The sequence below is a fragment of the Hipposideros armiger genome, unplaced genomic scaffold, assembly GCF_001890085.2.
Source record: "Hipposideros armiger isolate ML-2016 unplaced genomic scaffold, ASM189008v1 scaffold_178, whole genome shotgun sequence".
Classification (NCBI taxonomy): domain Eukaryota; kingdom Metazoa; phylum Chordata; class Mammalia; order Chiroptera; family Hipposideridae; genus Hipposideros; species Hipposideros armiger.
In genome coordinates, this window is record NW_017731528.1 from 1,956,699 (window position 1) to 1,969,561 (window position 12,863).

Below are 12,863 nucleotides of genomic sequence, written 5' to 3' on the forward strand. Positions count from 1 at the left end.
AACATGGGCCAGTGAAGCAACATCCTCCACAACTAGACTGAAGAACAAAAGGATAGCAACTTGTCTGTTCCCCTTCCCCGATTCCCCAACATTGTTCCCCTCCCCCAATTCCCCAATAAAAATCTTAAAAAAAAAAAATTGATGCCACAGGGAAAACAAGTTTTAGTTTCAAGTATAATAACATAAAACTCAACAACTACAGCAGTAAAAATTGCAGAAGTTATATAATGTAGATGAGGACACTGAAGAAAGGGAACGACAAATGGTCTAGGTGAAAATAATTTTGAGTGTTTTTTTTTTTTTGGACTATATTTGACATGTAGCATTTTAGATTTAAGGTGTTCAACATGTTATTTTGATATTTATATATTGTAATATGATTGTTGTATTGATATTTATGAATGTACATAATTATAGTGCAATATTGTCTACCAGGGGTGCCAAAGAAACGTATACACATTTTAAGAGATGTTATCTATGTATGATTTTTCAAAGTTGAATTGAGTTATGGTAAAAATGTGTAGTATGACATTCGCTCAAAAGATGGCGTTCATCAAATGAATGCTAGCGTCACCATGCGACAGGACAGTCAAAGGAAATGGCAGAAGCATGCTTGTTAATCGAGGTGCGCAAGACCATTTTGAAGTGGTATTTGAAATTTGAGAATGCGGTGCAAGTATGACAATGGAGGCATGAGTATGCAACAGAACCTCCAACACGACTAACAACTGCATGCATTCGTGATAATTACACACATGGTACTGTGTGTGATGTGCACAAGGGAAGATCCGGGAGGCCACGCACAGCAACATGTCCTGCTTCTCCTGCTATGGTGTTGGAACAGTTTACAGGCTCACCACAGAAGTCTACCAATGTTCGCCGTAATCCGAAGTGTCTGGACGCTGATGGTAACCACTTTGGGCACCTCTTGTAATTGCAGAAGTCAAACGTGACTTGTACTCATCTTTTGTTATCAGTATATATTAATACAGTTTTTTCCTTTCTCAAAATGTGTATATATTATTTTGGCACCCTCTATATATTCACTATACTGCGCATTTGATCTCTATGGCTTATTTACTACTCATTGCAAGTTTGTATCTTAAACAACATCAATCTTATCTCCCCACCCCATGCCCTGGTAACCACCGTTTTCCTCTATTTTTTACGAGTTTGTCTTTTTTTATAATCGACATATAAGTGATTCATATAGTACTTGTCTAGGGGAAAATAATTTGATAGTTCTTTCCCATACTGCTATTCTTTCTCCAATACCAAAATAAGATACTATAAATACTATAAATACCAAAAAAAAGATACTACAGTACTGATGCTTAAGAGGGAATGTACTTCTGCAAAGTGTTATGGCTATGTAATTGCCTAAGACAATTACAGTATCTAAAAGCTCAGTGTGTTGAATAAAGATGTAATAATTTGGGGTCAAGTCAATGCTTACAATGCTTACAATGCATATTTATGTAATAATATTTTGAAAAACAGAAACAATTCAGATTCAGAATTAGAAAAAAGAAATCTACTACTCAAAATAGAGACAATTCACACAATTACAAAAGCTAAACTAGACACCTCCAAAGCTTCTAATTAAAAAACCTTGTTTTTGTATAAAAAAACTTGTAATGTACATTTTACCTTCATGCTCTTCAAATTCTGCTTGAATTTTAGTGAATAAGTCTTCTAGTCTCTTTTGTTGAGCTTCCGCATATTTTGCTGCTTCCTTTTCTTCTTCTCTTTCATTGCGAAATATGTATAGTCCAGATGAAGTTTTCTCCATCCACTGTAATAAATCATCAAACAGAAAATATGGTAAGGAGGAATCATTCAAACTAATTGTCTCAAAAGAGAGAACTAGAGAGTAAGTTTCAAGGACATATCATACCTGTATAGGATATACTCTTTGAATAATTACGTCAACACAGCCAACATTTCCTCCATCACTGAAAAGTGATGACAAGGGAAGAGGAAACGGTCGAGGGTCCGGAAAGAATCCCAGTTTGGCATACCAGCAAGCAGGCCGGGTACTGTTAGCAGAAATCTGGACAAATTAAGGAATACATCGGTTTATAAGTGAAGTAAATACAACCCATTGTATTTCACATTTTGTAACCTTTTCATTCTTTTAGGGCTGCTTTGAAAATACAGTAATACCTTGGTTTGCGAGCATAATTCGTTCTGGGAACAAACTACTCGTATTGCAAGACATCGCTCGTTTACCACGTTAAAATGTATTAGAAATGTTTGTTCGTCTTGTGGAACACCCACAAACCAAGCTACTCGCAATCCAAGGTTTTACTGTATTTTTAATTAAGGTATGTATATCGTTTTTAGACATAATGCTGTTGGACACTTAACAGACTACAGTATAATGTAAAATAACTTTCATATGTTCTGGGAAACCAAAAATTTATGTGACTCGCTTTATTGTGACTTTTGCTTTATTTATGGTGGTTTGGCCTCGAACCCATAATATCTCCAAGGTCTGCCTGTATTAGAAAATAAATAAGACTTTAATTTAAACATAATGAATTAAAATATACTTATTTATCTAGGCTCCCTCAAAAAACCTACAAGGACAAAGAGAACTGGAGAGGACAACAGATGAGATATCACCAAAATTTTGGAAGCTAAAAATTTGTTGCACAAATGGTAAATAACAAAGCAGTTGGAGCATGATTACAGTTAATAAAAACAGCAAACATTCACAGAGCACTTACTATGGTGCCTGGCACAGTGTCAGTGCTTTACATACATTAACATTTAATCTTCACAACAACCCAACTTGTTCCCATTTTACAAGTGACAAAACTGAAGTACAAGGGAAATTACATAACTGACCCAAGCTTAGTCAGCTAGCAAACTTCTTGTATGGAGCCAATATGAAACAAAAAACTTTAAGAAAATCACCCAGACACTGGAGGCAACAGGTACATTTGTAGGTTAGGAGCATGAGGTGCGGCTGAACATAGGAGAAATGGTGGAGATTTTGTATGAAGATAATTAAGACCTCAGATTTCCTCTCCTATCCCAAGCAATCAGGTGACTATCCATCCCTCATACCAAAAAGAACCCAGGAGAGTTTACTTTCTGGAGAGGCTGAACTATACACATCCCAGACTCTGCAACACCAGGCAGAGGCAGCTAGCGTGGGGTGAGATGCTGTATTGAAAACAAAAAATGAAATGAAAACCCTTATGCTGAAAAGGAGTCCCTGTTAGTTTTCTTACTCTGCTCAGCTCTCAAAACAGTCACTGGTATTTGAGGGTCTCCTAATAAAAAAGAAAAAATCAAATCCCCATCTTACCCTACAAGTTGACAAGCCCCACCTCACACAGAGCTTCTAATCAGCTCATCAGTACCCCACTTGTGAAGAGGAAAGAACAGCTAATAACCACCAGTGAGGGAAAATCTCTAACCCGAGACACCAAAACAAACAAAAAGAGAGGCTCTCATAGGGGAAAAAAATGCAGGGAGCAGAAAAAAACTAAAATAAAACAAAATACTAATCAGCCTCAGAAAGATGAGAAGATACTGTATCTATGAAATAAGAAATTGATGTCATAAAAAAACATTTAGGGGATAATAAAGGTCTCTGGAAATTGAAAATTATGCCAATAGGCACAAATTCACTTTAAGAATTAGAAGGTAAGATTAAGAACTAGAGAGTAGGGGGGAAAAAGACAAAAAAAAAAAAAAGGGAAGATAGGAGGGAAAAAAGACAAGAAAATTACAGGATCAATCTCAGAGGCCTAGTGCCCAAATATCAGGAATTAAAAAAAAAAATAAAAGAAAAATGAAGAGGGGAAAAAAATAGAAGGGAAGAAATTATCAAAGAACTACTTCGAAAAAATGTCCCAGATGGGCCGGCAGAGTGGCTCCGTTGGTTAAGAGCTCCCTCAAGAGTGCAAGCTCTGAGCAACACGGTTGCCAGTTTGATTCCCAGCCCGAGCTGGGCTGCCGCTGAGCTGCCAACAGGTGGCAGGATGGCTCAACCAAAAAAAAAAAAAATGTCCCAGAACTCAGTGAAGGACATAAGTTTATAGATTGATTGTCACTGTGTACCCAGGACAATGATTTAAAACAAAGACTGACACCAAAGTGCATTATTATGAAATTTCAGAATACTGGAGACAAATGATATTTAACACTTCTTGGAAACAGATCTCACAGTAAAAGACTGGGAATAAGAATAATATTGAACTTAGCAGAAGCTTCACTAGAAGAAAATAATAGAGGAAATGACTTCAAAATTCTAAAAGAATAATATCAATCTCAAACTTTATATTCGGCCAACCTTATAATATAATCAAAAAAAGCTACATGCTGCCTTTCTCAAGAAGCTTCTGAGTTGTGTGTCCTTAAAACAAAGGCATAAATCTAGAAAGATATGAAATCCAGAAAATAGGGCTTCTAACACAGAAAGCCGTGAGAACAATTTCCAAAATAACTGTGCAGCATATGTAGAAAATAACCACTTCAGAATAAAGCAAGAATATGGAGAGGTCCAAGGGATCTCCAAGAAAAAGAAATGGAACTGATAAAGGTATTTTAACATACTGAGTTTTATATAGCTCCTCTATGGGAATGAGTTGGTGGTAAGGACACAGAAAATTAAAAAAACAAAGAAAAACAATAACCTCAGGGAAAGCAGTAAGCTGTGAAGAAAGGAAATTTAATCATAGCATAGTATATGCTGAGTTGCAAAAAATATTTTTCACATTCATTATAACGTAAACATTGAATACAGACTTCACTCCTCTTTCATAGCAGGAAGCTAACAGTTAATGTCTAAACTGGAGGAGAAAAGGAACAGGTTTGGTGTGACTCTCTTTGGGAAGCATAAGTAGCCTCAGGCTGGCCGCATCAGTGGCTGCCTTTTTTGCGGGGGTCATAAGCCTTATACAGTCATGTGCCGCTTAACGATGAGGTACGATGTTCTGAGGAATCTGTCACTTGTACTAGGGTTATTAGGTCATTTCCAAGAAATGGTGCATCCTTAACAGTCGTCGGTAAATTAAAAAATTTAAATGTACCAGCTCCAGAATTTAAGTCAGTGATTGATTTTTTTCCAAGAGTGTGCATTACTTTAACTTACCTTTAACATGAGAGATTCTGGGGCTTCCAGAGGTGGGCAGGCGTCAGGAGAGCCCACCAGCTCTGCTCCATGAATGATGACCTTCTGACCAACGGCTAGCCGGCCGTCCTGTAGGAGGGCTGAGAGGGGAGGGTCCAGCTGGGCCTTCACGGCGTACCAGCCATCTGTCAGTTCCACGGCAACCGCTCTGTTGGTCTCCAAACCGCTAGTCTTACTGCTAGAAGTTTCAGGTCCATTTGTGCTTGGTGGAATTATTTCGGAAACACAGAGAACGAGTGTTTTTGCAGCTGTGTCATCCCTTTCCATTATCTTTTTTATAGCTGATCTTCTGCTTCTATCAATTTCTATATCATATCTAAAAAGAAAAACGCATGCTTTAGGAACTATGAGTATACAATTTCGTTGAAGAAAAAAGTCACCAAGTAACTGAAAATAAAAATGTAATACCTTTACTGAAGAAATACTGAGACAGAAGAGAATTTAAAATTTGGTAGCTAGCAAAACATTACCTTTTATTAGTGTTAAAAATGAATTAAATATTAAAACCCCCCAAAATGCTGTATTAGCAATTTCTGAATAGTGGATCAAATTAGTAATTCCTATTCTTTTCATATGCCCAAGAGGTTAAAGAGGGGGTGGGGGAGGAGGGAGACCAGAGGTGTGTGAATGTGTGATTTCTCTTAAGTGGGGGCTGGGGGATGACAAGAGAACTACTCAATACAACTGAACAGCAGTGTGGGATGGCGACTGCCACCGACAGCTGGCTTGTGTGCCTCTGTGACACAGAAGTCAAAGACTGCAGGGAAGCCTGAACCATAGTGCAGAATATGATCCATAACGTAATGCTTTAAACTTGCCTGTATTTTAGTTGAAGAAGCACCCTTTCTGGATTTAGGCATCTATTAGCAAATTGCTCAGGGAAGGCAAATTCCATAGCTGCCAGCTTCCATATAATCCATCTGTAGTGATTATAGACCCAAACTCTAGAAATAAGCTTTGGATCCACACCTGGGGTGTCACACAGAGCCCTGAACAAAGAAAGGTAGAATAATATAATAAAAACCAAATAATATTAACTTCAATAACCATGACTATTCTTTGCAAAAATTATGCTATACAAGAGCATTCAATAAGTTTTAGAAATAATTTTAGAAAATGATTTGATATGTAACAAAATATACTAATAAAAACTCACTTAACATATTAGTTAGTACAATTATTTCAACTTTTTAAAGAGATTGTTTTTAGAAATCACCTAAGAACTTCCCTAGTGCTGGTGCTTCCCTCTGCTCAGATCTCAAGCTCCACTTTCCATCCTATTCCCACTCTCAGCATGAGGAACAGAAGGCACTTCCACAAGCCTCTGCACTCGTACACACGAGCCCACCAGCACATGCCCCTTCCACTGCGCCTTCTCTTGCCATGTGTACACGAGCTCCCACCCCTCCTTGTCCAGTCAAGGACATCAATCTAGGAGATGCCTCTTCTTTCTCTGCATCATCGATTTTATTCCCCTCTACTGGATAAAAATAGTTTTTAGACCTTCAAACAAACAAAACAAATGAACACAGCAAAACTAACACCCTTGATCCCACTTCCTTCTTCACATACTGCCCTTTTCTCTGCTTCTTTTTTGGGCAATGCCTGAAAGAATGCCCATGTTCTCCCTCCAGTGCCCTTCTTCCCCTGCTGCCTGTGATCAGGCTTTTGCCCACTGATCTCCTGAATTACTTTCACTAACCTCAGCTGTCTCTTTGCAGCCCTCATCTTACTGTGCCTGTTAGCAGCATCGACACAGCCGGTTCCTCTCTATCCCCGGAAGTGCCACCTTCACTTGGCTTGTGCCACACCCACTCTTTGGCTTTATTTCTAACTTTTGGGTTCCTCTTTGTCAGGCTCTTTTTCATGGTTTTAAATTCCATCTATATGCTGACAACTCTCACAATGATTGCTTTGGCCTAGGCTTTACTATGAACTTGACTTGTATATGTAACTTCCTACTCAACATCTCTACTGCATGTCTACTAATATCTCGAACTTCGAATGTCCCCAACTGAACTCCCAATTTCCCTTCCATCCTTGGTCTTCTTAACTCTCAGGACACAGTAACTATCCTTCCAGCTGCTAATGCCAAAATCTTAGAAGACTTTTTTACTTTCCTTTTTCCTCACACTCCTTGTCCAATCTTTGAGCAAATGCTGAAGGTGCCATATTCAAAATATACCCAGAATTCAACTGCTTTTCACCAACTTGACTGCACCTCCTTGGCCTAAGCAACTCCCCCTCACCTGGGTTACTGCCATAGCTTTCGAAGCGGTATCTCTGCTCCCATCCCTGCCCCTCCCCACCATCTAATCTCAACAAGTAGCCAGAGTCCTTTAAAAAATAAGTCAAATCAGGTCACCCTCTGCTTTACACATTCTGAGGGTTTACTCGGAGTAAAAAGGATCACTCAGAATAAAAGCTGGAGTTCTTGCAAAGGTCTGTAAGGCCCTACCTCTCTACATCTGCTCAGTCTACTTCAGCTACCCTAACCTTCCTCCTGTTCCCCAAATAAGCACGGCCCCCCAAAGCCCAGGATGCTGTCCCCAGATGGTCCTGTGTTCACGCCCTCTGATCAAAGGCCACAGGCTCAGGGGAGCCTCCTGATTAATGACTCATTAAAATAACTTGTGCCTCTTCCCACTCAACTCTCCCTACACCCTTTCCAGCTTTATCTTCATAGTATTTATCACATTCTAATACAATTTATTTTTCTTTAAAATTTTCTTTCCTCACTCCAGATACTTGCACTAGAATGTATGCCTTTGTAGGGTAGATTTTCTTGGTTTGTCACCCCTAGTACTCAGAATAGTATCTGGCACATGGCAGGTACTCAATAATGTTTGATAGATGATAAAAAAAACAATGTGAGTGTCAACACTCAAATGTTATACACCATGCCCACCTGACTACAGGGTAATACTCTTACCCTCTACACAGTGCAGTCTACTTCACACATGGAAATAATACCACTGTTTACCATAGTTTTTCTATTAGAACTGACAGCAGATATTTGCTATATGAGACAAATGCAAGATGTAAATAACATTCCTGTTTGAAAATAGTCCAAAAACATAACAAAATCAGTTTTTATTTTGTAAGTCCATAAGAAAAATGCCCTAATTTCAGAAAACCAATTTATTAAATCCTAAGATGAAACATAATTCATGTCTTAAAAGATTTCAACAGAATGTCAATTGGACCATAATCAACTCAAAATGATTCAATGTATAAAAATTTGATTCCTTCCCAACTTTTTAAGTTCAAGAGAGAAAGAAAGAGAAAAACGGGGGACTTGTGAGGAAGAGAGGGATGACGGAATATATAAAAACACAAAATCTCTTATTGCATAGAGTACCTATAAAATTCTTCTTTTCCAGCCTTTCCATCATTGGAGGGTATGAGCCATCCACCGTCAGCAAACTGTATTCCCTTTCCAGCCCGTAAACTTTCCTTACCAAAATAATCCTGAACGTGAAACTGAAAAGACTCTGCATTTTTGCTGTTAATTTTTACACAGTGTTTAGAAACGCCATACATATATAGCTGCACAAAATAAATCAGAAAAATTGGATAATGAATGAAAAACAAAAGCAAACAAGAGCATGTTTCATCGAATACAAATGATTGTAACAAACCAAAACTGAATGTACCGAACATTTTTCATTTAACACGTTAAGTGCCAAGCCTGTTTTGTCTTCCTTTCAGTTTAGCCCACGATATCCGATTTCACCGAAACACCGATGTGTTTTCTCTTCAGTCAGTTGTCTGTGGTTCATGTTCCAGTGCAGTTTAAAAAATTTCTTTACCCGTAACAGTGACAATGTCAGTAGAACATGTGAAAGCGATTCAAATGAAATTAGTTTTCCTAATAGAAGAATATGATTTTTTAAATTGTATATTGTCAGTCACCGGTGACTGACGCAGTCCGAACAGAAAGTATAGTGTCAGTTACCGGTGACTGACATGGCGCTTAATGTGTTAAGTATTAAAATATTCACTGTAAAATATTTCTTACTTACTAGAAGCTAAACATCTTACTGTATATAAATGACCCATTCATTCAAGGGTCTGCTACACCTTTTTCATTCCCCTTGTGTATACATCTCCTGCTATATCTGCCATAGGAAGTCACATTGGGGCTAAAACAGTAATTTATGTTTTACAAAACCTCAAGTTCAAACATTTAAAGGGGAAAGAACAATGAAAAATTTAAGTATTTCAGGAAAGCTGGCCTCAGGAGGTCAGATTTCTGCACAGGCCTGGCCTACTTTTAAGGTGCTTGCTTTCACCCCAGCATGTCTGACCCCACAGTTCTCTTCTTTGTTTTGTTTTTTTTTTTGTTTTTTTTAGCTGAGCCATCCTGCTACCTGTTGGCAGCTCAGTGGCTGCTCAGCTCGGGCTGGACTCGAACCGCTGTTGCTCAGAGCTCAAACTGTTGAGCGAGCTCTTAACCAACTGAGCCACTCGGCCGGCCCTACAGTTCTCTTCTTTTGTTCAGACTGGACTCTGGAGTCAGACTCCTTGCTTTGGATGTGGCTCTTCTACTTACTAGTTAAGTGACTTTGGGGCAGTTACTTAACCTTCGCTGTGCTTCAGTCCTCTCATCTGTAAAATGATGGACAAAATAATGGTGCCTTTCTTTAAGGGTGCTTGTGAAGATTAAAAGAGATATAACCAGCAGGTACAGAGCTTAGAAGATGTCTAGTTTATAGGAAATACTCAATAAATGTCACCTATTAATATTACCAATATTATTTTCACCTCTCCAGTGCCTAAAATACTACCTAGATAACGCTGGCTTAATCAGAATCCTCGTTTAAAAACACACATAGCTCTTCGTGGGTTCAGGGCTATGAGTTAGTCACACTTTAAATTTGATGAGATTACACTGCATTTCCCCATGTATAAGACACACCCTTTTTCGAAAAATTTGGGGTCTAAAAACTGGGTGCGTCTTATACAGTGGTTGTAGATTTTTTAAACTTGCATTTCCCTCTTTTTCGCGCTTGTTTTCTTTGCGCTCATTGTTTTGCACTTGTAACCGGTATATTACGGTAGGTTACGTTTTGCCACGTTCTGCCCAGAATTGTCTCAGAAAATATTTTTGTACAGTGCTGAATTCAAGTTAAAAGTGATCCAGTTTGCAAAAGTGAATGGAAATTTTGCTGCTGAATGTAAGTTTGGTCCTCCTCCAACTGAGTAAACAATCCGAGACTGGCTACGGGAAGAAGAAACCCTACGGAAAACGCCACGGCAGAAGGCCATGAGAGGCAAGTCAGCAAAATGGCTAGATTTAGAGAGGGAATTGAAGATATGGATTGAAGAGCAAAGGGCAATTGGAATTCCTGTGTCCACAAAGATGGTTCAGCATGAGGCAAGAAGAATTGCTGATGAAAAGGAAGTTAATAAAACTTGAGTTCAATAAATTAATGTAATACTTTCTTTTTCCAATTTCAGGCCCCAAAATTAAGGTGCGTCTTATACATGGGAGCGTCTTATACATGGAGAAATACAGTACTTTCCTGTAACACCTAGCAGAGAGAACTTATAGCAATAAAATGAATTCGTTTTGAAGGGGAAGAGAAATCGTAGTTCTGAAGCACAGATCAGTTTGGTAGGATAAGGCAGCAGAGGAGGAGGGGGCTGCCACTGAGGGATGAATGGGAAACATGATGATTTCACGCATCCATCATTTCTGCTTTAATTTGCTGCTTCTTCAAACAGAGCAGCTTGGAGATACTAGTTAATAACAAAGTTACACTTTACTGTAGAGGCTGTTAGCGTTGCAGACAAAAGCGTACCTGTTTATGAGAACATGCAGAGGGAGCTTGGCCTTTGACTGCGACTTTCAGAGAGATTCGAGGCATAGTGGATGTTTTTGCAAGATACAGGCTGCCTGCCTGTGGAAAAATACGTTGCCTGTGTTTCTTTTTAATCCGCACATCCTGTGCATCTCTGGCATTCTGAAGATTTGTAATTAAATCTATTAAGGAATTAAATAATTAGCAAAAAATAATACTGAATATAAAATTTAAAAAGCACCACCTTTGTTTCATAAAGTCACATCTATCAATTTGCTCTAATTTTAAATAATCAGGGATGAAAAAAGTTTCAACTTGTAAAGAACAGAAATAGATCTATTATTTTTATTGTGAATTTGGAAGAAAATTAGTAGTCTGATAAAAAATATGTTCCAGTAACAGCAATCCTGGTTTCTTTTAAACAAGAAAGTTTATAAGTAGTTACGTTTGAAAGATAACATTAGAATAATTTAAACCTAATCTTTGGACTTAGAAAAATCTGAAGCATTAAAGAAAGTTTTAAAATTATTAATCACCACAAAAGGGGGAAAATCCTCGAGGCATTATTTAATATGAGAAATACCTAACTGAAAGGCAAAAAAAATCAACATAAATTTTCACAGAATACCTGAAGGCTCTTCCTCACACTTTGTGGAGATGACAGTTACTGCCTGATTGGAGTTATCTTTGTTAGGCTGATGAATTTCACTGTCATTCATGCTATTTTCACTAACAGAAGAGTCGTGTTCATCTATGTTTTTTTGTTTTTGTTTGTTTTCCTCCAAATTAGTATTGCTGCTAACACACTGTTTATCTCTGTGAAAATGTGATTTAGTTTTAAAAGGTGGGACGAAGACTTTAATCGGTTTGCCTGTAGTAATTGAGTGCCTTCTTTTTTCATTTCTTGTGAAAGGAACCTTATAAAATGGCTGCCCCAAAACTGATAAATTGCTTGAGGATTTTTCCAAATTCAGGTGTTCATAAAAATGAGATTTTGACAGAAATCCTTGACCAGGTGCAGTAAAATTTGGAGTCTGTATTTCTTGCCGCTCCTTAGTTGTGCTACAATGGGGAGAAAACATTTAAGTTTGATTATTTACCAGTAAATGTACACATATATAGATGTTATATAATATGCATTTTTTTTTGGAGGCCCTCATTTGCTACATGGACATCCTATTCTGATTACTGTTTCATGTGTCATCATAGTTGCCATCCAAAACAATGCCACACTTTTCAAGTCTACCACTAGTTGTCACACGCTGAGTCCAGGTTTTGACTTTACCATAACAGAGGAGACTGTCACTCACAGACCCTCTGTGTCTGTCTCCTCCCGTTCCATCTCTGTACTCACCTCATCTACCAGAGAAGGCTGTCTGTCCATGTCTCATGGCTAACCCCTTCACCTGTATGTACTTCTGACCCCAGCTAATAACTCAGTCTTTTCAGAAAGGAACCCCTTTCTGTCAATTATTATTCAACCTATTTCCTTTCTCTTTCTACCACCTTTTTTTAATGCTCTTTTCATTTAACCAGAAAGCCATGCCCACCCTTGAAACACTTTTTCCTCAGTCTTATCTCCCCTTCAAGCTAAGACTCACAGTTACCTACCCTTCATGGCCAACCTTTCTAAGTAGGTAATTTAACTAGCTATTTTCACTCCCTCATTCACTGAACTCTCATTTCTTCTACTATTCTATAGAAAGTATTCTTAATCAAGTTGCTAATAACCTCGCAAATACCAAAAACATATCGCTTTATGTGTACACTCATTCTACTAGACCTCTGACAGCTGTGACAGCTAACTTTTTATTTTCTTCTTTTTTAGCTGAGCCATCCTGCCACCTGTTGGCAGCTCAGCTCGGGCCAGGAATCGAACCGCTGTTGCTCAGAGCTCAAACTGTTGA

At 38.2% G+C, this 12,863-nt stretch overlaps 1 protein-coding gene across 3 annotated transcripts in view; it reads right to left on the minus strand.

Annotated features, from left to right (window-relative positions):
• The window catches only part of BRCA2 (BRCA2 DNA repair associated), a 61,702-nt gene that overhangs the window by 20,079 nt on the left and 28,760 nt on the right, over positions 1–12,863 (minus strand). For all 3 annotated transcript variants that reach the window (XM_019652337.1, XM_019652338.1, XM_019652339.1), the window contains exons 13-19: positions 11,585–12,018; positions 10,957–11,138; positions 8,511–8,698; positions 5,968–6,138; positions 5,111–5,465; positions 1,898–2,053; positions 1,651–1,795 (exon numbers count right to left, since the gene is read on the minus strand). In XM_019652337.1, the coding sequence (XP_019507882.1) occupies positions 1,651–1,795; positions 1,898–2,053; positions 5,111–5,465; positions 5,968–6,138; positions 8,511–8,698; positions 10,957–11,138; positions 11,585–12,018 (1,631 nt within the window). The remainder of the gene's footprint in view (positions 1–1,650; positions 1,796–1,897; positions 2,054–5,110; positions 5,466–5,967; positions 6,139–8,510; positions 8,699–10,956; positions 11,139–11,584; positions 12,019–12,863) is intronic.